This window comes from Daphnia pulicaria, chromosome 8 (genome assembly GCF_021234035.1).
Source record: "Daphnia pulicaria isolate SC F1-1A chromosome 8, SC_F0-13Bv2, whole genome shotgun sequence".
Lineage (NCBI taxonomy): Eukaryota > Metazoa > Arthropoda > Branchiopoda > Diplostraca > Daphniidae > Daphnia > Daphnia pulicaria.
The window spans coordinates 11331025-11354559 of NC_060920.1; the positions used below are offsets into that span (position 1 = coordinate 11331025).

The 23535-nt window shown below is 41.3% G+C and overlaps 4 protein-coding genes across 8 annotated transcripts in view; 2 read left to right on the forward strand and 2 right to left on the reverse strand.

Annotated features, from left to right (window-relative positions):
• The first annotated feature begins 47 nt into the window (after positions 1–47).
• LOC124311203 (glutamate receptor-like) lies at positions 48–2187 on the forward strand. Its single transcript, XM_046775583.1, has 10 exons — positions 48–96; positions 181–231; positions 290–345; positions 417–504; positions 604–765; positions 850–1021; positions 1090–1301; positions 1385–1516; positions 1585–1736; positions 1895–2187. Exons 2-10 carry the CDS (start codon positions 193–195, stop codon positions 2142–2144), a joined length of 1263 nt encoding a protein of 420 aa, XP_046631539.1. The 5' UTR covers positions 48–96; positions 181–192; the 3' UTR covers positions 2145–2187.
• A 1213-nt stretch (positions 2188–3400) lies between these two features.
• LOC124311199 overlaps positions 3401–23535 on the forward strand; it is a 67366-nt gene continuing 47231 nt past the window's right edge. Inside the window, exons 1-3 of the transcript XR_006909757.1 lie at positions 3401–3588; positions 3927–4040; positions 21300–21445. The gene's annotated coding sequence lies outside the window, so the exon portion shown is untranslated. The remainder of the gene's footprint in view (positions 3589–3926; positions 4041–21299; positions 21446–23535) is intronic.
• LOC124310935 (raf homolog serine/threonine-protein kinase Raf-like) lies at positions 4287–10263 on the reverse strand. Of its 4 annotated transcripts, XM_046775110.1 has the most exons (14): positions 10129–10263; positions 9608–9709; positions 8956–9390; positions 8787–8891; positions 8543–8709; positions 7978–8213; positions 7408–7614; positions 6995–7018; positions 6686–6882; positions 6416–6624; positions 6168–6335; positions 5953–6101; positions 5741–5889; positions 4287–5669 (listed from the first exon to the last, which is right to left on the reverse strand). In XM_046775110.1, exons 1-14 carry the CDS (start codon positions 10231–10233, stop codon positions 5349–5351), a joined length of 2574 nt encoding a protein of 857 aa, XP_046631066.1. In that variant the 5' UTR covers positions 10234–10263; the 3' UTR covers positions 4287–5348. The 4 variants fall into 4 exon arrangements, with proteins under 4 accessions (XP_046631066.1, XP_046631068.1, XP_046631067.1 ...); XM_046775112.1 differs by lacking the exon at positions 7408–7614; XM_046775111.1 differs by lacking the exon at positions 6995–7018.
• On the reverse strand, positions 10468–14989 carry LOC124310976 (ATP-binding cassette sub-family D member 2-like). 2 transcript variants are annotated; one of them, XM_046775183.1, is made up of 13 exons: positions 14613–14989; positions 13728–14501; positions 13514–13654; positions 13250–13422; positions 13004–13172; positions 12821–12936; positions 12571–12745; positions 12382–12479; positions 12161–12306; positions 11837–12067; positions 11650–11775; positions 11431–11581; positions 10468–11356 (listed from the first exon to the last, which is right to left on the reverse strand). In XM_046775183.1, exons 2-13 carry the CDS (start codon positions 14413–14415, stop codon positions 11288–11290), a joined length of 2283 nt encoding a protein of 760 aa, XP_046631139.1. In that variant the 5' UTR covers positions 14416–14501; positions 14613–14989; the 3' UTR covers positions 10468–11287. The 2 variants fall into 2 exon arrangements, with proteins under 2 accessions (XP_046631139.1, XP_046631138.1); XM_046775182.1 differs by having other exon boundaries at positions 13728–14548; positions 14613–14988.

Consider the following 23535-nt stretch of genomic DNA (forward strand, 5'->3'; position numbering starts at 1 on the left):
AAAACACCCACTGTTGAGTGTACAAGCACCCCTTTTACAGGAAAGCCTGGAATTAGTATTTTAAACGGGCAGCACTTAACCATCGCTTCATTGGATGTAAGATTTGATTAAAGTTTGTTTTTATATTGCGGCTTTCGTATGACTTAATAACGATTAACGGTGCACTGAACTGTTCTTTAGATAAGGCCTTATATGCACATTGAGCACGATCACAAAGGACAGATATATAAGGTAAGATTATTCATTTTGAATCCTAAAATATTTCATTAATTGACGAACAAATTTATAGCTGGATGGCTTCGTCTATCAGATGGTTCTGTGGCTATCAGTTCGGTTTAATTTTACGTAAGTCAAACTTTTGAAAAGATTTGATAATTAACACGACGGGGTCGACGGCACACTCTTTTTTTGCTTAGATTTACTGTGGTTGAACCCAAGGATGGTGCTGTCGGAGCTTTAGTTAATAACACATGGAATGGTATGATTCACATGGCCATAATCCGAGTACGTATCCATTTTTATTTTATTTTTACTTTTTTCTTACCTTTATTTATTTACTTACTTATTGAATCATGCGGTGTTTCCTGACGGTTACACTTGAAGGAAGTAGATCTCGTTGCAGCACCAGTCGTGCCGTCTTCAGACCGAATTCGAGTTGTAGACTTTAGCATTAGCTATTTAGACGAGCAAGCGGCCTGTCTTATCCCAGCTCCCACCTTTGATAGAAATAAATGGACTGCAGTTTTCAGGCCTTTTGATTATACGGTATTTCATCATCATTATTTTATAAATAACCTTTCTGTCGGAATTAAGTATCGATAAACTAATCCGAATTTATGAATCCATTAGGTTTGGTTGATGATAATCTTTTCTCTAGTTAGCATTGCTACAATCACTTGGATGACTACGAATGCTTATTGGAAATGGTGTTTGGACAGATCTCACATTCACGCTACTCTTCGCTTTCAATTGCCGTTTTCTCAAAATTTTCTCTTCGCATTTGGAGCCCTTTGTAGTCAGTGTAAGTATACCACCCCCTTCCTCCAAATTTATAACAGTTTCATTTTGCCATTGTGACATGGTGCACAGCCAAATGGATTCCGAGTAGTTCTTATTCCACTCGAATCGCAACATCATCTTGGTGTCTTATGTCGGCCGTCTACGCTTTTTCGAGCTGCATAATCGCATACTTGACGATCCCTAAATCGCATCTTCTCGTGAACTCTATTGAGGAATTGGCCAATAGCGAAATCCTTCAAGTGGCCACTCTCAAGAACTCCATCTTTGAAACAACCTTATTGGTAACAGCTAGAGTTCTCTGGTGGTCATATTTTTTTTAAACTGCTAATATTTGCCTTATGAAATTTGTCATTCTCCATTACAGCAATCTAATTTTGGTCCGATGAAGAACCTAGGAGACAGCTTGCGAAAAAATCCTGAGAATAGATTAACCCGTCATTATTACAACCAAGCAAAATTGTTAGATAAAGTTTTCGGTCGGCTTGCCCTTACAACGGTAAGTCAGAAATCAATTTTGTTTTTTACCATTAATTCATTTTGAGCATCGAATCTAAATGTGTGCAGGGAAAATTACAACTGGATATGCTAATGGAGTTGGACTACAGAAAAAGTAGGCGATGCGATTTGACTCTTTTGCCCCAACAGTTCATGCCAATTTTGAAAACGTGCTTAGCTCTGCCAAAGGGATCGACCTACACTCATCTAATCAACCTAGGGTGAATTTCCTGTTTACAGAGTTCTCGTGATTGGCTACTCGTTTGCATGGAGTGCAAATCTGTATTCTTTCGCCGTAGCCTTCCAACTTTCGAATCAGTTGCCAACCCCTCTGAAAATGCATTCTTAATTATTCCATTTTTACATTTTTCTAATGTAGGATCATAGAGATGAACGAGTTGGGACTGGTGGATCAATGGATCAAACGCTATGTCAATCAAACAAATCAATGTAGCCATGGAATGCGAAAATTTCATCGTTCGGAAACTCAAACGAAACACCCTCTTACACTTTCTGTATTGGCGAGCGCTTTCGCTCTTCTTCTGCTGGGCATTATTGTATCGTATTTTACATTCTTCTTGGAGCTGTATTTCTTTAAAAAATCGAAGAATAGTCTAGTAATAATCTAATGACATCACGCAAGCACGGCAAATACAACTGCCTTATTCGGCATTCACGTAGAATTCTTCTATTATTGATTTCGAATGAAATTGGTTTAGAAGATCAATGGAAAAGTACAATTTTTTACAGCACCTATTCTCTTTGGTGGTACTGGTCTAAATATTAGTGGGGATGAATTTTCCAAATGGTTTTAAAACCATATCCATTCATCCAATTACACGTTATTGTAACCCTTATAGAAAAATGGTTTTAAAGTAATAGGAGAAAAATTTATGAAAGTATTCTTTTTTAAAAAATAAGATCGTTTAACAATTTTTTAAAGAAAATCATTTATTCTGTCTGATCAAGAGACATGTCGCAAAGTTGATTCAAACAAAGAATATTGAAGCGAGTTTAATTTCAGTGGATAGATCGCGCTTTGGGAAGAGAAAATCATCTGTCGATTTTAGCGGGAAAGGATAGTAGGTTCCCTCTTTTCCGGTGGAATGGAAGTCGTTTGAAGAATTATGTCGGAAGTTTCTGTGCGAGTTTCTGGTTGCGATGGCGATTTACCTTCAGGTGCGGCACTGATCAAGGATTCATCTGCTTTCATTTGAGCAGACTGCGGATTCAGGGACGACGAACAGTGGATGCGTTTGTTGCATTCTTCTATCGAGGCTCGATTAACTTGATCAACGCATATCATGCCGATTGCAGATGCCACAATTAAAACAAAAACTGTTATAATTATCCAACCCTCGAATGAAATTCTCGTTTTAGTCGAAGACATGTTGAAGGAATCGAATCGTGGTGTAGGATGCAAATAATTATTCTCGGTTGGTCGAACAGCCGCTCTTATATAACTTACTTTGAGCACGACTCTATTGGCAGGTGCATTTTGGCACTTTAAATCTTGATTTTACTTGGGAAAAAATTAATTTGATGTAATTTTAGTTATAAATTTAGTTAAAGCGGAATTTTAAAATTATTATTCATGTATTAACTGGATTTACTAAATAGTATTGAAAATATAATTTGCAAAATTGTAAAGTCGCTGGTGACGAAGAGTAATACACAATTTCTGTAATTTTGCTAATTGCCGCTAGGCTCTGGATGTCAATATTATTATTTTTTTGTTCTATTTTGGCCGTTACGAATAACGATAGGATTTGCAAAAAAAGATAAGTTCTAAAATAAATCACATGTTCTGTTTCATAAAAATTTTTGGCAATGCAGCATCTCAAGTAAGAGGAATGGAAATTGGAAATCCTTATCTCATTCGACATTCGGCAGTCTTTCCAGTTTGAGCGCCGAATGTGCACGTTGTCCATAATATTCAAATTTTTCAGATAAGCGACCGTCAGAATTCGGTTAACGAAAGTGTTAAATTCATCATGAACTTGAAAGAAAAACTTTTGTGATATTTGCGTTAAATTGCTAGTGATCAAGAGTCGATCCACGTGGTTGGTGCAGGTAATTTTCTTTTTGTTTGATGACCCTTCCCCTTTTTGAAAACTGATTATACAAAAGTAACTGAAAGGGTGAGTCAGAAAAAAATGACAATTCAGTTGGTGAACACTGAACAACTATGAACCTTAAATCTCCTAGAAAAATCTTGCACGTGTATGATGGTGTGCGTGACTTGTGCTTTACCTTTTTGAATGCTTGCTTGGCTTGTGAAAATTTTGAGGGTGTGCTACAATTGCCATGTGGTAGTACTTTCTCAAGATTGTTCTTTGATTCATTGAAAGTTTATCGACAAATTGTTAAGATCATCAAACATGAATTAAAATACCCTACATTAATTACAGGAGGACAGCAAATGACTACTCTAGAGACATCCCATCAGAAATGTTTCACTACCACATTTCTAAACTGCACTTCAGATTCCTGTGCATCATCTGGCCGTCAAGTCATTTTTAAAGGTAGGAACGATGTTATTTCATTCAAGCTTTAGTCCGAATTGCCATTTCCCCTCGTGATCCTGATTAGAACGTGTGTCGCATCTCTTGTTGGTTTGTCAATCACTCACGTCCAGTTGCAGGCCTGTTATCAGTTTGTCGAAAAGATAATTATTTGGTGACACATGGTTTTAATTGTAACGAAGCTCAAAGAGCCTACGCAGCGTGTTCATCTTTTTGAAAGGAAAGAACCGACAAAGACAAAGAGTGTAGAGTTGAATTTGAGGCATTTCATGTTTATTTGAATGGTTTATCGCAACGGTCGGGGGTATATATACAGCAGAGGAGAGGAAAGCATTACACAAGTGGACAGGAAAACCAGCTAGGATAGTCACTTAAATGTTTTCTTTTCTTTTTGTTTCTCCGTTGGTACCTATTCTTTTTTTGTTGTTGTTGTTTTGTGTGTTCTTGAATTAGTCTTAATTTTTCGGTTTTTTGTTTTCGCCTATACATAACGTCAACGTGGAGGGATACAATTTTGTTTTGTGGTATTTCTTGCTTTGTCAGTCTTCTTTTCCCCAGAGTAGCAGGGATACCTCGCATGGTAGGCTGGACTTGAAATGTTCATATTTCGCACAAGACGACGAATTGTACGTGACGAAGGATTAGGGAGGAGGGGAGAACAAAAACATGGAACAACATACACATGCACGAAACCGAAGAATTTTGAGAAAGAGAGTTGAAGAATAGGAGCATATATCGGGTGGAGGGAATAGTAGTAATTAGGATTCAACGAACAGCGCCGGGCGGAGGAACAGAGAAGTTTTTTTAAAAAGGAAAAGAGTCTGAAGTGTGCGAGAAGTTTCACGGCTCTCGTCAACAGGGGAAAGAGGATTTGGGGGCTAACGGACGACAGAAGGTACAATAGATATATCCGGTGTACGAGCAGAGTGGGGGGGGGGGGACAGTCAATTTGTAGTCTACACAACACAACCAACGGTGCCAATAATATTGTGTACAGTACATTCCTATGCTAGGATCGGAGTTGTCTGTAAAGGTAGTGTCACGAACTCCTCTAAAAAAATAATATTGATTTAAAAGAAAAGAAAAAAAAAACGGGATCGTCGACTATGGTATGTCTGTTTTTGTTTTGTTTTTATCAATTAAAGCTTAAGAAGGGAAACAATATTTTGAACTTGAGTATAGAGAAACGAAGAAGAGTGGGCAGGAGTGGCGTCGCAATGGCAGAATTCCTAAACGTAATTATCGATTAAAATTCCGGTTTCTCCAGTTTGTTTGTTTAGTTTCTTCTTTCCAGTTATTTTTCCTATTTCAAATGACACCTCCCGTATTGAATAGAGGAAAGGCGCCGAATTGGGCGTTCATAGGAGTCTTGGGCAGGGCGTAGGCGAAGTAAATATCCTCTGATTGGAAATGACTTCCACTCAGTGTAGGTTCCGAAGCGGAGCGATGGATTTTGGGTAAGGAACGAGACAGACTTTCGAGGGAGACGAGTATCTGGCGAAAAAGAGGTCGTTCCTCTCGCGTAAACTTGATCGATGATTCCAGTAGCCTGCGAAGCGCTTTCGGGGTATCTGATCGAACGTGACTCAAATCAGGACGAAGGAATCCTCGGCCCACCATGAACAATATCTAAAAAATATTCGATTGAACTTTAACACCACTTTTGCCTTTTCCTTTTTGAATTCCTAATTGAATTATACCTGATCTTTGTTGCTGATGTGCGAATAAGGTAGCTGGCCACTAAACAGTTCATAGAGGACAACACCGAAAGCGTACACATCTGACTGGAAACTGTACGGATTTTCATCCTTCATGCGTATCACTTCCGGCGCCATCCAAAGTATTGATCCTAACATAGAAACAAACGAATTGGATGTGTTTTTCTTATTAATTTTTGGGAAAAGGCTAGTACCCGAAGGTTGCTGAAACTGATGAGATCCTGACCAGCGTGTTTTGACCGTGGCAAGACCGAAATCTCCAATCTTGACAGTTAGGTCGTCGTGCAAGAATATATTGTTGCTTTTAAGATCGCGATGGATAATGTTCTTGGCGTGAAGATAACTAAAAGTTGACGAGAAAAATATAATCAATATCCACTCGTCTGCATTGGTTAGCGACACAACTTACTCCATGCCCTGAGCTGTTTGACGCGCTGTTTCGATGAGTGTTAGAAGCTCGAACTTGGTCTCGAGAACGTGGAGATGTTTGTACAGGGATGAACCTTCACACCATTGCGTCACGATGGCCAATTGCGGCTTACTCACGCAACCCATAAAGAGTAAAATGTTGACATGTCTAACGGGGAAAATGGTTCCATTAAATGAATTGTGTTCATTAACGAGTAATTGCTTGGTACAATTGATGTGAACACTTGCCTGGTTTTCCGCAACACTGCCACTTCGTTTTTGAATGCCTGTAACTGAGCTGGTGTCGGATCTTTGACATTGAGGGTTTTGACAGCGACTGGGCCGTGCCAGTGTCCGCGATACACAGTTCCGAAGGAGCCAGAACCAATGCGCGGCCCAATGAGGATCTCGTCTGCGGGAATCTCCCAATCTTCGATCGATTCGCGAGACGCTCGCACCTGTTAATTTCAATTAGATAAATCACCCACTTTTTGTTACTTTTCCACTTTTTGATTGTACCTTTTTGCTACTTTCGTCCGCGCTTCTTGCTCGTGGTCTCCATGGCCGTAAAGTATTGGTTGGGCTGGCCTGCGCACTGTGACTATGCGACGGTTTAGTCGGACTGCTACCCGGACTGGAAGCTCCGCCAAGACCACTCAGGGTGGGTGGGGCTCCTCCGTTGCCTCCGCTTCCGCCGCCTCCCATGAAATTTGTTACTATCAAGTTAAGAAGCGGATTAATAGTTTGAAACATCGACCCCATTTTGTAATCCAACGAATATTTTTAAAAGTGGAGTTAAATGATGACTGTCTGCCCTTTGAAATTTACCTCGGTGGAAGTAGCTGTTGTTGGCTGGTGGTGATTTAACAAAAGGCGCGAAGCATGCAAAAACGTGATAGTAAATTGCGTCAAATTAGCGGTTCAAATAAAATAACAATAAAAAAAACTCAAAAAATTTTAAAATTAAAGGTAGAAGCAAATATGAATCGAAGTGCAGAAAGGGTGACGTAAAGGAGGAAATGAAGCAAGCAAGGTCAAAGCATTTTCATTGACGATCCAAAATCAGCAGAAAAGCGCCATTCAAGAATTGGGATTTTTGTTGTTTTACTAGGGCAACTAGAGTTGTTGATTATTAGTTCTTTTATGATTTTGGATCCAATACAAATTCATAAGACGGACAGAAAAATAGATCGCGAAAAACTGAGGTGAAAAAAAAATGACTTGGGGGTTAGGTTACGCACAGGTGGGCAACGTAAGTCCGATAGCCAGGTTGGTGAACGGGAGAGCCCAGGCATGCCTCCCGGGAACATGCGCCTGTTGTTGTTGCTGTTGCGGCTCAGGGGGCTGATTCTCATGCTGCTCTTCCCGGATGCCATTCAAGCCTTTGTTGCTGTTGCTCCGGCCTCCGCCGTTTTGTACCAAACGTGTTAAACTGATCAGGCCAGCTTCTGTGGTTTTTTGTTTGTTTTGTTTGAGGATTTTAAGGTCGGGTTTCAGTGGTTTTGTGTACACGCAGGATTCCCCACACACAGCGGATTTGATGGTTTTTGGTTTGATTTCGGGTTTTTTTTTTGTGGATTTAACAAAAATTTGCAACAGGCAAACGGAAAGAAAAGAAAACAAAATGAAAACGACGCAAAAAAAAAATAAAATTTCGTGCACTTAATAATTTGGTTGATAAAAACGAAAACAAAAAATTGTGAATCAATGATAGGGATTTTAAGATGGAGTATCGACAGCCACTTCATCTTACAAGCCGATTTAAAAAATAAATAAAACACATGCAAAAGAATAATGAAAATTAGGCGTACCTGTTGCAGCAAGGTTGTGAGCTTTGATACGATAGGACCAATCCTCTAATGCGGTATCGATGCCGCCTTGATTGCCGACCATATTGTAACAAACGTTAGGAGCCGATGTTGATCGTTCTCTTTGGGCTAGAGGTGGAGGGTGGCGTCGAGGAATCTGCATCGGCTGGAATGTCGGCGGGTATGTAAGGCCGGCTGTGTACGGGTACGGTACGGGGCCCTCTGGACACGATATTAACCTATCAAATATTCCATATAAATCAGGATTAAGTCATTGAATGTTTGAAATTCGCCATTTTTTAAATCTTTCGAGATCAAAAGTAAAAGCAAAAATGTTTCTGCTGCTGACAAAAAAATATATAAAAGCCCCTCAATTTGAATTCCCAGAAAAAAATCCGCCATGTACTTAGAAGACCTTCAGCGTAGTCTTTTGATCTCAAACTATGGCCAAGGTCTTCTAGGTATGCAATCAAATGTTCACTCTACGCTTTTGAACGCGAAAATTGGATGAGAAGCAGACTCGCAACGATGTACCAACACAATTTCCTTTTACGACACGATTACTCACATCTGTAGGAGTGTGTTTTCGGCTACGTGAGCCGGATTGCACAAGGGAGGGACGGCTGCAGCGCAACGCTGATGAAAACGATATCCGCACGTCCGACAATAGAAGCCTTGAAACAGCAGGCGTCGGCAGGACTCGCAGTAAGCCAAAGAAAAGAATGTTTTGCGCACCTTTTCAAATCAAGTTTTAAATTAACGATTGAAATGTAAACCAAAGTCGTCTGATTTTTTGAGGGTTGAAAACTTACGAAATTGTGAGATATGCTGGTAGTGGCTGAGAAGTTATCCTTAAGTTTAACACGAATCTCTCCACCTTCGACTGAAGCTATATCGGCATCCCATTGTACTTTGACCTTTGGGGAGAAAATGGGGGAATATTGACATTGTTTGTTATGCGAGCAACTTGTTTTGTAATACCTCAGGCTGTGTGCATCGATAGACCGCGCACGTGGACGGGTCCAGCTTGCGCAGCTTCATGGCTTTTGAAAGGGCTTCACGCACAGTTTGGCCGGGTTTGACTTGTACGATCGTCCGTTGCTCGTTGGGCAGGTATGCTCGCACTACCGACTTTAGAGGTGATCGAGGAGGAGGAGGGATAGCAATTAAAGGCGGACCGGGAGCTTGTTGTTGATGATGAATTTGTTGTTGCTGGTGTCCATGATGATGACCACCTCCATCTGGCCCAAATCCTGTTTTGAGGTGTGGTGGCAATTCAGCATCGGAACAATCTTCCAACTCGTGACCACCAGGACTTTGTCGTCCGTTGGATGCCGTAGCTGCGCTTACTCTTTCGATGAGTTCTTGCTCTCGGGCTTTGAATTCGTGCAACTTGCTTGTCAATTCATTGTATTCCTATTGAAAAACAAAAACCAAGTCATTTCGATGTCATAATGAAATGAGTAGGACATGGAGATTATAGATTTGTTCAAAGACAGCTATGTTTTAGTGGAAAAACTGGCTGTGTTATGAAACCTCTGTTAATGTAGTTTTATTAGACTTTTGATGATAAATGATCTTTCAGAAGGGAAAGTGTGAGGGGTGGAACTAAGGAAAACTTAATTGTACTTACAGCTATGTACATCAAGGGTGGGTGTTGGAATCCAGCAAACTGTGCATTGAGCGCATCAATATTTTCTTTGGTGAGGCGAATGACACTTTGAATGTTCCGCAGCTGCAAAGAAAACATAAGAAACAATGAATTAGAAAGCCTTGTATCAAGCTAAACACTATTGAAAAGACAAGTAGGCATTTTGATGTTGATGCTCAATGATGGACCTCAATTTCAATGATATTGAATGTCTGTCTTGAGGCTGTCACTGAATCAAAACAATTCAGTGGGACAGTGTTCCCAAGAAACTTTTTCCACTTAAAGCGATCAAACCATTGGGAATGTTTTTTGGAGCACTTTGTTTTCGGGAATCGTCATCTTCGATATGAATGAATTTTGGAGATGGAAAGCTTCGATAGCGTCAAAAAGAATAAAGCCAAACATCCCGGTGGAAAGTGAAACAAAATGACATTTTCTCAGAGATCTCTTTCCTGGATGTCATTCTTCGAGCGAACCAAACAACACTGTAAATAGATAGTCACCTCATCGTGAATCGTTCCTGTTTCTTCATATTTGCGATGTCTTTTAGGGCTGGGAAGGGTGAAATTCGTCATTGTACTGCCGAGAAGAGTCTCGTTCACGGCCATCTTGGACCGATTTTTTTTCTCTCCCCCTTCTTCTTCCATTTATTATTTTTTTTCCCTTTCATTCGCTGTGCACCAAAGTCTTGGCGATCGCGCTAGATGGCTTAAACTTGAAACGACATCTAGCGGGAACGCATTAAATCACTATTTATTAATCACGTGATCTTTTGTTTATTGTTTATGCGGAAATGGGAACTGCCGATTGCGTGTATATTATGTAAATAACTACAAGTGGAGTTGAAGGCTAAAATATTGATATACAGCATATCTATTTATTTTCACTAAACTAATCAAGTAAAGGACAAGTTGTACAGGATCAAGCAATGCCCTTAAAGAAAAGTGACTGACATGGTAAAATACCGCGTAAATTTGAAAGAAAAACGGCCAGCCATAAAAGTTCCACAAATTGAAACGATGGCACGATGTTTCTGGCTTTCGAGTTGAATAACAATTGTGACTAAAGATAATTACGTAATTGAAATATTATGTCTCAATTGGGTGCTGCTGAGTGAAAGGTTTTTTTTTTTAATGTAATAACAAAATGTTTTCCGGTTGCGGCTTCCTTCTCGTAATCATCAGCAATTTTGACCCTGATTAAAGAAAATGTAGAGTAATTTCTATCATGAACGATTTCGAGCAAATGTCAGTAAAGATCCGTCATTTGCAAAACAACAAGGGATTTTACTAAATAATTAAAAATAACGACGGGGTTTCATGTAGCACTGTTAATATGCCGAAAACATGTGCCCGTCAAATTGGACTAGTACAATGGGGAGAAAGAATCGAAACTGGTTCTAGGTTCCAGCCAGCCAACAAAAAACTAACAAGGAAATTTTAATTTGGAAATATTGTTTAAAAAAAAAACTGAAAAAAAAAGTATTCTATCTAAACTTAGAACCCCAAAAAATATGTTTTCTGAGCGACTGGGACTAACGCGCTATCACACCGCATGTTGTTTAAATCATAATTCATCATAAATTGACTAAGAGGATAAAGGTTGCTGAATGATTTTTCCTCAGCTAAACATGGAGAACTGAACTGAATATGATGGGTTGAATCAATCGGAAGAGTTGGACTCCACTTCCTCTTGTGTAGACGAGTCTTCTCCCAAAAGAACGCACAATTCCTGTTTTTTGTTTTTTTTCAAGTAAAAAATTGTTAGTTAACAAGAAATTGGCACAAACCAGTTGGCAAGGTCACCTTCAGACGATCCTGTATACGAGGAATGCCAGACAACTGCGCCTCCAAACGCTGTTTCTCTTCCTTGAGCGTAAGCCGGGTTTCAGTATTCAATGGCTCCAAAGTCCACTTGCCTTCACCATCAAATTGAAGCAGATGCGTATGGAATTTCCTAGAAAAAATACAAGCCGATAGCGTAATTTCAACTAGCAGAATTTTTGGATATTTTTTTGGACACACCATAAAGATGGGCGATGGGTGATAGTGAGAAGTGTAATATCAGCATCTTTGGCAGCTTGATAAATTTGGCTTTCGACGTCAATGCTGACTGCGCTAGTACACTCGTCCAGCAAGGCAAACTGCGGTCTGTGGGAAAGATATTGAGTTATAGTTGGACTTCAGATAATGAAAATCCCTTGATGTTTACTTATGATAAAAAAGCCTGGCCATTCCCATCCGTTGTTTTTCGCCTCCTGAGAGGACATCTTTCCAATCAGCTGCTGCATCCCAACCACCTTCACGTCGAACGATGTGAGCAAGGTGAACCTGCTGTAAAATCTCATCTAAATGTTCGTCAGTAATTCGCTTGTTTCTCATCTCTTCTAGCGTGTCGGGATAAATAATCTGGTCCCTTAAACTGCCGATAGACATGTAGGGGCTATAATGCGTTAGGGGGAAAACAAAAAAAAATTAGAATCACAATGGTTTTAGTTGTCAGTTGTTCCGAATTAAGTCAACAAAAGAGACCGACCGTTGCGGGATGTAAAACATGTCCTCCGTTGGAGGCTTATGTAATTTGCCTCTATAAACGGGCCACAAGCCACTGAGGATACGCAACAGAGAGCTTTTTCCGCAACCGTTCGGTCCAGTTATCAAGAGATGCATACCCTTGACAACCTGCGTCACAAAAAGTGAAAGTTTCAAAACCCGGTGCAACAGTTAGGCTATGCACTGAATCCAACCACGCGTTACCTTCAAGGATAATGAGGGGACGACAACATCGAAATTTGGTGTCACAATTGGAACGTCATCCAGTGAAATAACTCCGTCAGAATATTCAGTCAACTCACCTAAAATGAACAATTTGTTTTGCAACGTTAGAATTTGATTTGAATTTTGAAGGACATTTTTTTTTATTGCTATCGTCTATTGTTTTTATACCCGTGGCAATGGGTAGACCATTTTTCACAGTCAATCGAAGGGTCTCCCACTGTCTCTGTCCCGATTTTGAATTGCCCTTGATGGATGGCTTTTCGTAATGGCCCCGTCCGACTTCCTCAAAAACATCCAACATGTTTCCAACGCGAGATGTGTAACCCGCTAGCTCCACGATTTCCTAATTTGCATTGCAAAAGCACAACTAATTAGGATTCTGTTGATTTCTCAGTTCGTGTAGGAATGTCATACGCACTTTGTAAGATGTCATCAAGCGTTCTACGGCATCAGCGCCGGAGGCTAGCATGTTTTTGGCCGTTGTAAAGTATTGCGTTCTAGAACTCACACCTCCGTCTTTGCTATTTTCTTGGTCTGCAGTACATAAAACAATAAAAAGTCAAAAATGTAGTGCACGAAAATTTGAGGGACAATCCCGAACCTTTGTTGCCGAGAATGATGGGAATGGAGACCATAACCATTCCTGTACCAGACCAAACATACTTCATCAAAAACTGTTCAAGCATAATGTACCACAGTCTTTGAGAGAAAATGGATATCATTTGGTCGCAGACGGCTTTGTAGGCTCGGTTCAAGTGATTCAACTCAACCTAATGGTCTCGACAAATTTCAGTTAGCAAAAGGGACATCATTCATGTGTGAAGGGACAACGGTGCTATAATGATACCTTGTGCCCATTATAGAAAGCAATTTCTTCCGCATTGGCGATGATTCGCGAATGAATGTAGCGTAAATAACCTTTCAGGTTGGCTTCATCAGCTACCAGTTTTCCAAATTTGGGCGAAACGGCCTTCAAAATTTGACCAGTTAGGAAGATAACAGTCGCTGCCAAAAGTGGACCTTTAACGAGAACAATTTTATTAGTTTTTTTCTTTTAAAAAAATATACAAATGAAAATTTAAAAAAGAAAAAAAGTAGTAAAATTCCATACCAGGTACCCCGGAACCTCCCATTCCCTTTCCAATATTGTAGAGTGAAATGGTGATAAGAACCAGATCTAAAATAGGTTTCGTGAGATGAGAGTAAAGATGGGCGACGGAAGATGTAAAAGCCGTGATGTCATCAGTTAAGCCTACACGTTAGAGGGGAGAAAAGACGCTTGATAAAACTCCGCAAAAAGAACTTGAAAGGAAATGTTTGATTACAGTGATCGGCGTTTTCCAATCTGCCGTCCAGGTTGCTCACGCGATAGTAAGTCTGATGCTCGAAATAAAGCTTGTAGGCATATCTGACTAGTCTCGTGCGGAATCTCATGGCAAGGTGAGATTCGAGGAAGCGAATCATGGAATTGATGAAGGTAGCCGGCAGTGCTACGAGCAGCCACCGAAGTAGCATGAAAGAAAAATTTCTCACATCACGACGGACGATATACTTGACCATGCGTCCTTCTAACATGGCTACGTAGATAGAGAGGAAGGTGCGAGCAATCAAGGTCAGCGTGTGTGAAGTGAGGATGCCGGACTCACGCGACCAAACACTGGGTACCATGATCTGCAACAGTTTTTGAAGTTGGAACAGAAAGGCTTTGTTGACTGTCGGATTCTTCTTCTGGTTTTCTTTTTGCAGCCCCAACTTTTCTATGTTTTTGATGGCTTCTTCTGTAGACTCCTGTTCTGGTGACACATTTTGTTTGTTGTCGTTCAAGTCTTTTCTGGCCACTTTCTTTGGGTTGAGAGTTGAGTTGCGAGCCAAGAGGCTGACGAGCCTTGGGTGGATGACCTTCCCATAGTACAAACCCACAAAAACAGCACAGGTGACACGAGACAGTGTAGTTTCAGGAATTCCAGTCGCAGTTGAAAACTGTGTCAGGTGCTTTGAAATCACACCAGGCATTTTTGAATCAGTGTTCACGTCCTGTACAGCAGCAGCAGCAGTACTGTCTGTATCCTACAGCGGACTGGCAAGAATGAGAGGAAAGACTGTTGTGGTGGTGTGAAGAAAAGTAAATTAGGACCAGTCAAGCAACCTTGAAAAAATCAAATTGGGTTATCCCTCCCCTTTACATGACTTTCCTTTCTTTATGTACTTACTGAAAGGCAGTGACTGGCTTGGAAGTTATCAGATCACAGTCTAAAAAGACAGTGATGAAAAGAATGAAGGAAAAAAAACAGTCTATGATCTAATCAGCCGTAACCTTCGACATGTAAATATCGACAATCAATCTCGCATGATAGTAGCAACTCCAGTTATCTCTTCGAGTACGAATGTATGCATTGTGCATTGCAAACACCAATTTAAACAAAATAACTCAAACCCTTTGGATTGTGACGCAATGAAACTCAATTAGTGCGACACTTTCGAAAATTCGAGATCGCAACGACTAAAAGGGGGAAAAAATGAAGATCAAATGATCAGCAAAGGGATTACGTTACAAGACTAGCAGAAGGAAACCGAAAGTGTAAAAAATCAAAATATTTTTTTTTCCCCTTTCGATTTCGTTCTTGACTCGAGTGCCATCTAGCGTTCGAACGGTTTAAAAATAAAAGAGTAGCCCGCTAATAGCTCGTGAAATGCAATCCTTCCGTATAAAGCTAACGACAAAGTATAGCAGTGCCCTGGAAATTCAATCAATTAACATACACAAAAGATAGCAGGACCAATTTCACTGGGTTACTTTCGTTTGAGTGATAAAAGGGTTCGTAAAAAGCACTTAAAAGTCTTGGGCATTTTCTACTCTTCCGTTTTATTAGTTTTTTTTTGTAAATCTTGGAACAACAAAAAAAGTAGTCGGAAATAAGAATCGAATTGCTTCACGTCTCTTCCACATTCGCCGGGGAAAAAAAACCCTCCGGAAAGTGCTAATCAGATTTAACGAGCTTTCTTCTGTCTTCGACATGAGCACACGAGCAAAAAATCAATAATACCAGGGTATTTTCGTTTGTTTTTGTTTAATGAACTCGGTTGAAGAATTCGGGCTTCCGCCCGTGATGTACTTTTCCGAGTAATAAAGTCGGTAAAGCATCCGCGGTGCCAAACTTTATCCACACTACACGGAGGCACGTGAAACGAACGGGGATCTTTTTATTCGTGTCGTGATGCCAGCCGAAAAAGGCTAAGGGGAGAAAATCCCCCCAACAAAAAACAAGCCCAAAGAAAATACAAAAGAAAACAAAGTGTACTACCCAGTTACAGGAAACAAGCTGGATTTGGGCGGTAAACGAGAGGTTCTCTCTCTCCTTCTCTCTCTCTTTCTCTCTATAAGGCGATGACTAGAAGGGAGGCAACAACTGAAAGTAAAATAGAACAAATGGCATGGCAGCACTAGACGCGAAATACGTAAAAGCTTGACGGAATCGGTCATCTTCCCTTGACTGTAGCTCTCGTCACGTGCGCAACATTGCAATCCCGAGAGAGGATCACGTAGAGACCGACATGGTTGGCTGTTGAGTTGAGAGCGGCATTGGATGCTCTTCTATGCCAAAGCGCATCTCTCGGGGTCGGTGACGAATGTTATTTATATCAAGGAAAATGATATACCTTTTAACTCATTTTTGTTTGGTTCGTCAGTGCGGCGCAAGACTTATTGAGTGCTCCAGTTTGTTGTCTAGGAGGTTATTGAACGGACGTTTCAGGCTTTGGCAACCTTCGTTTCCCCCCCCCCCCCCTGTAGCCTCGTTTTAATTCCAGCCATAGTGGTTTGTCCCATCAAGGCAACCCCGCTTGCGTCAGGAAAAGCCAACCGAATAATTAATAGCATTTTCCGCGTAAAAATCCGAAAGCTTAAGCGACTTGTTCATATCGTTCTGTTCATTTTTCGAGGCTTTTCATCGCCCAACACCCGGAAAGGTTTATGACCTACCAGCTGGGCTATCCAATAAATTTGATCGAAAATTTCAAACTAGTTTGGTTTTCCTGTTTCGCTAGGTACACTCACTTGCGACTTGAATTTCACTCCGACAACGAACTGGTTTAGTCTTTTTATCATCGTACGATTGTGATTTTGAAAGTCGAATACAACAAGTTTGGAGTGGAAAAAAAGAACTTTCGAAAAAACATGAGTGCGCTTTCCAAACGCGCTACAGTTTTGAAAGTGCAATTACTGTTTGCGCTTATTTCCCAGCAACGCAACAACAATTGAGTTGAGTTGCTTGTTTTTTCAAGGGTTGATAATCTTAACAGCTAACATCTGGAAGTTTATTATCGATTTCCTGGTAAAATGAAAGAGGGCTGATTGGAAGATGTAGTGCATCAAACATTAATTCAACGGCTTCTATGCACCAGCATTGATTTCCTTGTTTGTTTTTCAATCATTGAATATTTAAAAAGAACACGAGTCTCTAACATACGAGTGTGTATGTTGCCGAGGACTACGGGGAAATCTTGTTTGTCTTTGAACATCGGTACATCCACGACTGACAAATAGATTTAGCGGTTATGGCTGCGACCATCCTTTGGTCACTCTTAACCCTGTTGCGATCCTTAAACCCAGCTCAGCTATTTCCCCATGTAATAAGTATAAGGTTTCAGTTATCAGCCCACTGCAAATTTTTCCTCCAAAAGGCTTGGCACAATATTACAGCCAACAAAAGATAATCTTTCTATTCTGTTTAGACGTAGCCTGCGAATATGAGCAGTATATAGCATATTATTCCTTTTTTTCTCTCGAATAAAAATAAAACATCCCAGTATTTACGTAACAAAACCCAGCGTAACAAGATTTGTTTGCATGTAGACGGCGATTATGATGCTATTTGAAATTGAGTTCCTCTTTAAGTTTAAACGAAGAGAGAAGACTCGAATAAATGATTATTGAATAGATGATTGCAAGTAGGCATGTAGTAGTCTTTCTTTTTCTCGCCCGTTTGTTTTTTGGTTTTTTCCCTATTATTATACAGGACGGCTCATTTGTTTCCGACGAGGCGTATAGTATACATACTATCTACTACCTTTTTTTTTTATCCTACGGGGACTGATGCTGTGTGCATCCAGCGTTTTCTTTGTTTTCGACGACCCAGAGGGGTTGAATCTATATGACGTCTATACAGTAATATACCTACACACAATAACAGCGAACAAAAGAGAAAGAAACTGTACACTAGCGAGCTGGAGAAAGACAGCGAGCATGATATTTTCCAACTTTCATATAGTAGTATACGGATGTATTGTTCACCCGACAGTAATATTCTCCATTATGGAGTGGATCATGTTGGCCAGACTGGAGCATGTTAGGCCTACTGTTGGGTGCTATTGAATTAGTAGCCAGGACTAGGGACTTTTGGCAACCAACAAAAGGCGGACGCATAGTACCTTGCTGCGCCTTGCAGCGTCTACAATGTGCGCGTACCTTTCCGCTCGGCGGTTGGCGGAGCACTTAGCGGAGCTGTCACAACATTCTCCCGAGAAGGTTAATGCACGAAATTAATAAGACGCTGAAATATTGATCAACAAACGCGCAAAGGAACAACCAGAAAAAAAAAAGGCAAGAGAGACGTTCGTGCTGCTCTTCTCTGATTGGGGAGAGACTCTATGGCAACCAAGAGCTGCTTGATCGTGAATCAGTTATGAAAGTCAGTCTTCATTATTTAGATGGTCGAACTTTTATTTCTTTTTCTGAAATAGTAGTGAGGTGGGGGGGAAAAGAAGACGTCTGGGATTCTCAATTCTATGAATGTTTCACAAAAAGTGGTGTCTCCTGAGTTGAATTGAATTTCCGTGAAACGACAAACTATATACATGGATGCTATATATATCATACTTACTTTGCGTTTCTTTCCTCTAGGAGTGGAGAAAAAGTTCTTAAGGTAACTTGCTTGGCTGCGCTTAATATACGGAAGTATTAACAACGAGTGTGACTTCCACCCAATTTAGATCTAGTTTATACTTCTTTTCTTTCATTCGTCAACGTCTCTCGCCCCCCCACCAGCCGAATTAATGAAAAAAGAAATCATTTGGCCTACTAACTACATCGAACCAGGTAAAAAAAAACAAAAAAAAAAAACAGAAGGAACAAATGAGAAAAATAAAACAAAAACTTGTTCACATTTTTTAATATTCGAAATGAGGTACACATGGGGTATTTTGGGGTCTGATTGTTAGCGTCTACAGTCAAAAATCGATTTCCGCAAAAAACACACAAGCAAAAGATAACCCTAAATTTATATTGTGGTGACGTCAAGGATTCCAGGAGTGGAATACACTGATATTAAAAGGAGGACACAGTACACGTGTGGGGGGGGGGGGGGTTGTGTCGTGTTTATCGCAGCAGAAAAATCATCGCAGCTTGAAAAAGCTGTTGGCGATTGTCTCTCTAGTCGACTCAAATGTAGATGAGAATCTACCACTACACCCGTCCTGAAGACGTTTTTCCTTTTGCCACCCGTGACTTTGTGCTCCGCATTTGTTCCCGTTCATATTCGGAATCGATGGCAGAAACGCGGGGTGAGTGAAACTGGCTCCCTGACTCCCTTTTGTCTCATCCGCACAATGGATTGATGTCTCTCTCGCCGTGGTCTTGAAATGAACCCGTAGCACCTATTGACTCGGCACACGGGCCCACAGACACAGTCGAATGCCGGATGGATTCAGAGAAAATAAAAGAGTGCGAGTGTCTGATGAGTGACACACATTTCGGTAGAGATAGAGGCTAGGGGCACGTGAATAGCGACGTGACTTCTTCTTTGTTTATTTGTTTGCGTTTAGTTCACGATGACGCACGTTTTCGAATTCCTGTAGGGCTATCAATGTTGCAACACCATCGACATTCCCATCCATCTTGTGTCGTTAATGTTATCACGTTAACGGAGTTTGCTCCTGTTTTTAAGTTTGCCCGTTTGTGTATCGGAAAGTAGAGTCTACGCAGGGCAGGGTTCTTGTGTTGGCGCACTATTACATGATCTAGAGTTTCAGCTTTTTATGAGTTTGATGTTTGGCCAGACCCTGACGGAGAGTTTGCTCGCCTTCGTCCCTCCTGGTATACTGCCGAGAACCCACTTTTGTTTTCCCACCTAAATATTGCATTACTGTAAACACAGTCGTCTGCACACACACACACACACACACAGCGTCTTATTAAAAGCCCTAAACGATGATTGTATATAATAACTACGAGTTCAATTCTCAACGGGGCGAGTCTCAAATCGACTACTAATAACTGAAAATTAAATGCTCAGTTGTAACGTGAGCTATTTCTGTTATTTGGAGAGTGTAGTGTATAGTGTAGTCGGCCGACTATTTGTACGCGTTGGCGGATATATGAGATTTGAGAAAGGAAAAGATGTTTGGAGTCCCATTTTTTTGCTTGCTCGTCGGTTATTTATCTGCTGCTGGCTGATGTTGGGCTGTTTGCCAACAAATGTGTTACTCGACTTTAGTAAATCTTTGAGGTTGCCTTTTTCTAGTCGGCGGGTGGGGGGGGGGGGGTCTTATATTCTTCGATATTTATTGGATGTGTACATATATACACGGCGGATGACATGTACACACTCATAGAAACGAGTCGGGGGGAGAAACATGGCACCACCGCGTGCCCGATGGGTTTCCGGTGCCGAAACAGGAAGTATATGGAAGATGGATGGAGAGAGAAAAGAAAAGAAAAGAAGAAGAAGAAGAAAAAGGAAAAACGATGAGACTATAGTAAAGAAAAAAAAGAAGAATCGGAAAGAGATAGAGAACCAGCCGTAGTGAGTGGAAATTAATTCAATTACCCCTCGAGCTCTCCGTCCGTATATATGCGTAGCCTACGTACAGCTCGTAGCTCTCGAGGAAGCCCGGCCAGGCCAGCAAGTGAATTTTTCCTTTTTTTCTTCCGCCGTTTATTTTACGAAGAATCGCGCGCGCAACTGCTGTGGTTTTTTCCCCTCTTTTGATCATTTATTACTCTGGGTATACATAGTGTATATAGTAGCTCGCATCTTCAATGATTTTCTGCAACAATAATACATTTAGTGTGTTTTACTAACCTTTGCCATGTTCATGGGAAGACTCGTTTCCTTCCTTTTTTTCTGGTTCCGTCCCACTTTTGTTGCATTTTCCCGTTGCAACGTTTGCGGTTAAAAGAAAAAAGAAAGGATTGGTTTCCCAAATTAGTTGAGCCTGCGCCATGTTGCCACTTATTTTTCGCCCGCCAAAAGTCACTGCCGCAGGGATGGCCCATAAGTGCCAAAAGTTGTCTGAGACCTTACTGAAAAAATAATAACAACAGTTCAAGAGCTTAAGGGCTACAATGTCTTAATATTCGGCTGATTATTACGCCGAGGAGCAGCCAGGAGCAGATAATAATAATTGTCTGCCAGTTTACCAGAACAACTTGGTACAAGGTGGGGCCGGCAGCACATGAGCGTTTGCGGGACCGATTTATTTTACGTACACATTGACGATCAATTTGTTTTTTGCGCGCAATATAAAAGTGAAATAAAGGATGAAACATGAAGAGCATGGGCGGATGGGGTGGGGTGGGGGGAATAAATATCCGACTTAGTGGTAATGGTTAGACCGAGCCAAGAGCCTAGACCGTATAAATAGTAGTCGCTGTATACATTATGTGACCCCTTGATATCTCTCTCTTCTCTTCCCCCGTCTAATATCTGTACGGGGAAATGGGTAGAGAGTTTGTGTGTGTATGGGGAGAGAGGGTGGATGACACTCAAGTTGAGCGTGATGCACGACACCATCTCATGCTCAATGAGGCGAGTCGTTCAAAAGAAGAAAAAAGGGGTCGAATAGAAAAGAAACGATAACACAAAAATTTATTTTTCTCTTTTTCTTTTTTTTCCCAACAGGGGGCGGTTGTGACTTCCGCATTCGGCGCTGACAAAATCTCTCGCTCAACACCACACACCAACGACCGGAGCCCTCCAGAAAGTCATCCGTCACACACGGAAACATTCACGTGGAAAAATAATTCCCCCTCCAGAATAAAAATCAAGTAAGATTTTTAAAAATCCATATTCAATTTAGTTATCTTTTGGGGGAATCACGAAACAAAAGAGATAAAAGGGGGGAAAAAAGCTGTACGTAATATTTATAGAGTTGCTGGTTGTTCCTGTGACGTATTACTCTTCTCCCCCTATCCTCCGTCTTGTTCTGCTCCGGATGTCCGACACAACAGAGACGCGTTAAAGGACGGCAAACTGTGCGTCTTCTCTGATACACACGTATAGAAAATATCCTCTTCCTTTTGTTTATGGGGATATGATTCTTTTTGTTTCTTTTTTTGGATTCTTCCTGCATTCAGTTTTCTTTTTTTTTTTCTAAAAGCCGTTACAAATCACTGCGGGAGAAAAACTCTAGCTCGAGAGTCTTCTCAGAAGATAAGATATCAAAAGTCAACAAGAAGAGGAAGGTCGCATCCAGCAGCAGATCTCTCTAGCTATAGGAATGGCTATAGATGAGATAGCGCCGAGCCGACAGCAGCCGACTTGGAGAGAGCTCAGATAAATCATGTCGATATTGTTGGCAGTTTTCGCTTGTCTCGATCCCGCAGCGTGTCACGTATATCGCCCGGCCATCACACAATCACAACAGAGAAAAAAAAAAGGGAATATGGGCGAGTTATCGATCGACGGTTGTTTGTATTTGGGCGGCGGCTCTCTCTCTTACTCGCACGCGAAAGGAAGAAATAGAAGGAAAAAAGAAAAACCTTGGCCGTGTTTATTACATATCCAGCAAGAGACCGACGCTGTGTGGATGATTGTTTGGTGCTGTGTGTGTTGGCGGATAATGCGAGTTCCATATCAGAAATGTAGCTTTAGGAGAGGAGCCACCACCACCACGGCGCAGCAGACTAGACATTAGCCAACAGAAATCGTCGCCCCATTATTTATAGACCTCCGTGACGTCCGATCATTTTTCCACTCAAGCCGGAAGAATCAATTTTTTGGGGTTTTTTGTTCTTCTTCCAAGACTTGTGTCTTTTGACAAAGAGATTCTACATATTTCCCATGTTTACCTCTCCGCATTGAAAGATGAGTTTGCCAATATCAAGTCAGGTTCCGGCGGATGACGTAATTGATTTATGTGGACCGTCTAACCCACGTGATTCGAAACTAGGCACTCTTGACTTTAAGCTTTTCTGGTTAAATGATTGTTTTTTTTTTGGATGGATATTTGTGGTGGTTTTGATTTGAGCTGTAGGCATTTTTTTCTCTCTTTCATCCGGATTAGACCATCAAATATGCAACTGGACTCTTTAGCTTTTTGAATATTTGAAAGAGTTGGCAAGGGTGGGGGGGGGGGGGATTTATGCTACGGAGGCTGACATGTCAAAGAGTCCCCCCTCTTGTTTATCAGTGGGCCGGCTGCCGTGGACGCAAATCACGTCGATGGTTGACGGCCAGCCGATAGTTTTTCCCCCTCTCTCACATCTGACCGGGTGTAATTATGAAGTAAGACAGTCCCTGCGTTCATACATAGTGAATCCAGCAGGATTGAGTTTCCCTCGTCCATTGCTATTACACGGCAACATTCATGTAACACACAAGGGGGGGCAAACCCCCCTCCCCCCTGACAGATACGATGACTGGACAGCAGCTGCTACCGGCCCAAATGTGTCTGGGGCGCCTATACGACTTTGGGCATGTCTAGGACGACTTGAACGTTCCAGTAACCGACGTCTAGTAGACCGGTACCTTTCTTGATCCCATATATCCAGTTAATTGGATAGTGGCGGCCAGCCCACGATATAGGCGACCACCGCTCCCACACACATCTCTGTACGTGTGTAGTAAATATACTTAATGCTATATAGAAGAAGAGATATAATCCGGCGACCAAAAAGACTCTCTCTCTCGCTCTCCTTTTTGGCAACAAGAGAAGGGTCCGCCGCCGTCGGCGTTTGGATGAAGAGGATCTTTTAGCCGGTCTGACTTGTCCTTCGGGACCAGTATTCCGGGAATACTAGTCTATAGTCCTCGGATGTGTATTTGGGGAGAGAGGAGGGGAAGGGGGGGGGGCGATATGCTTTGCTGGATCGAGAGAGATACGAGTATAAATGGCGGATGTGTGTAGCATTGGCTT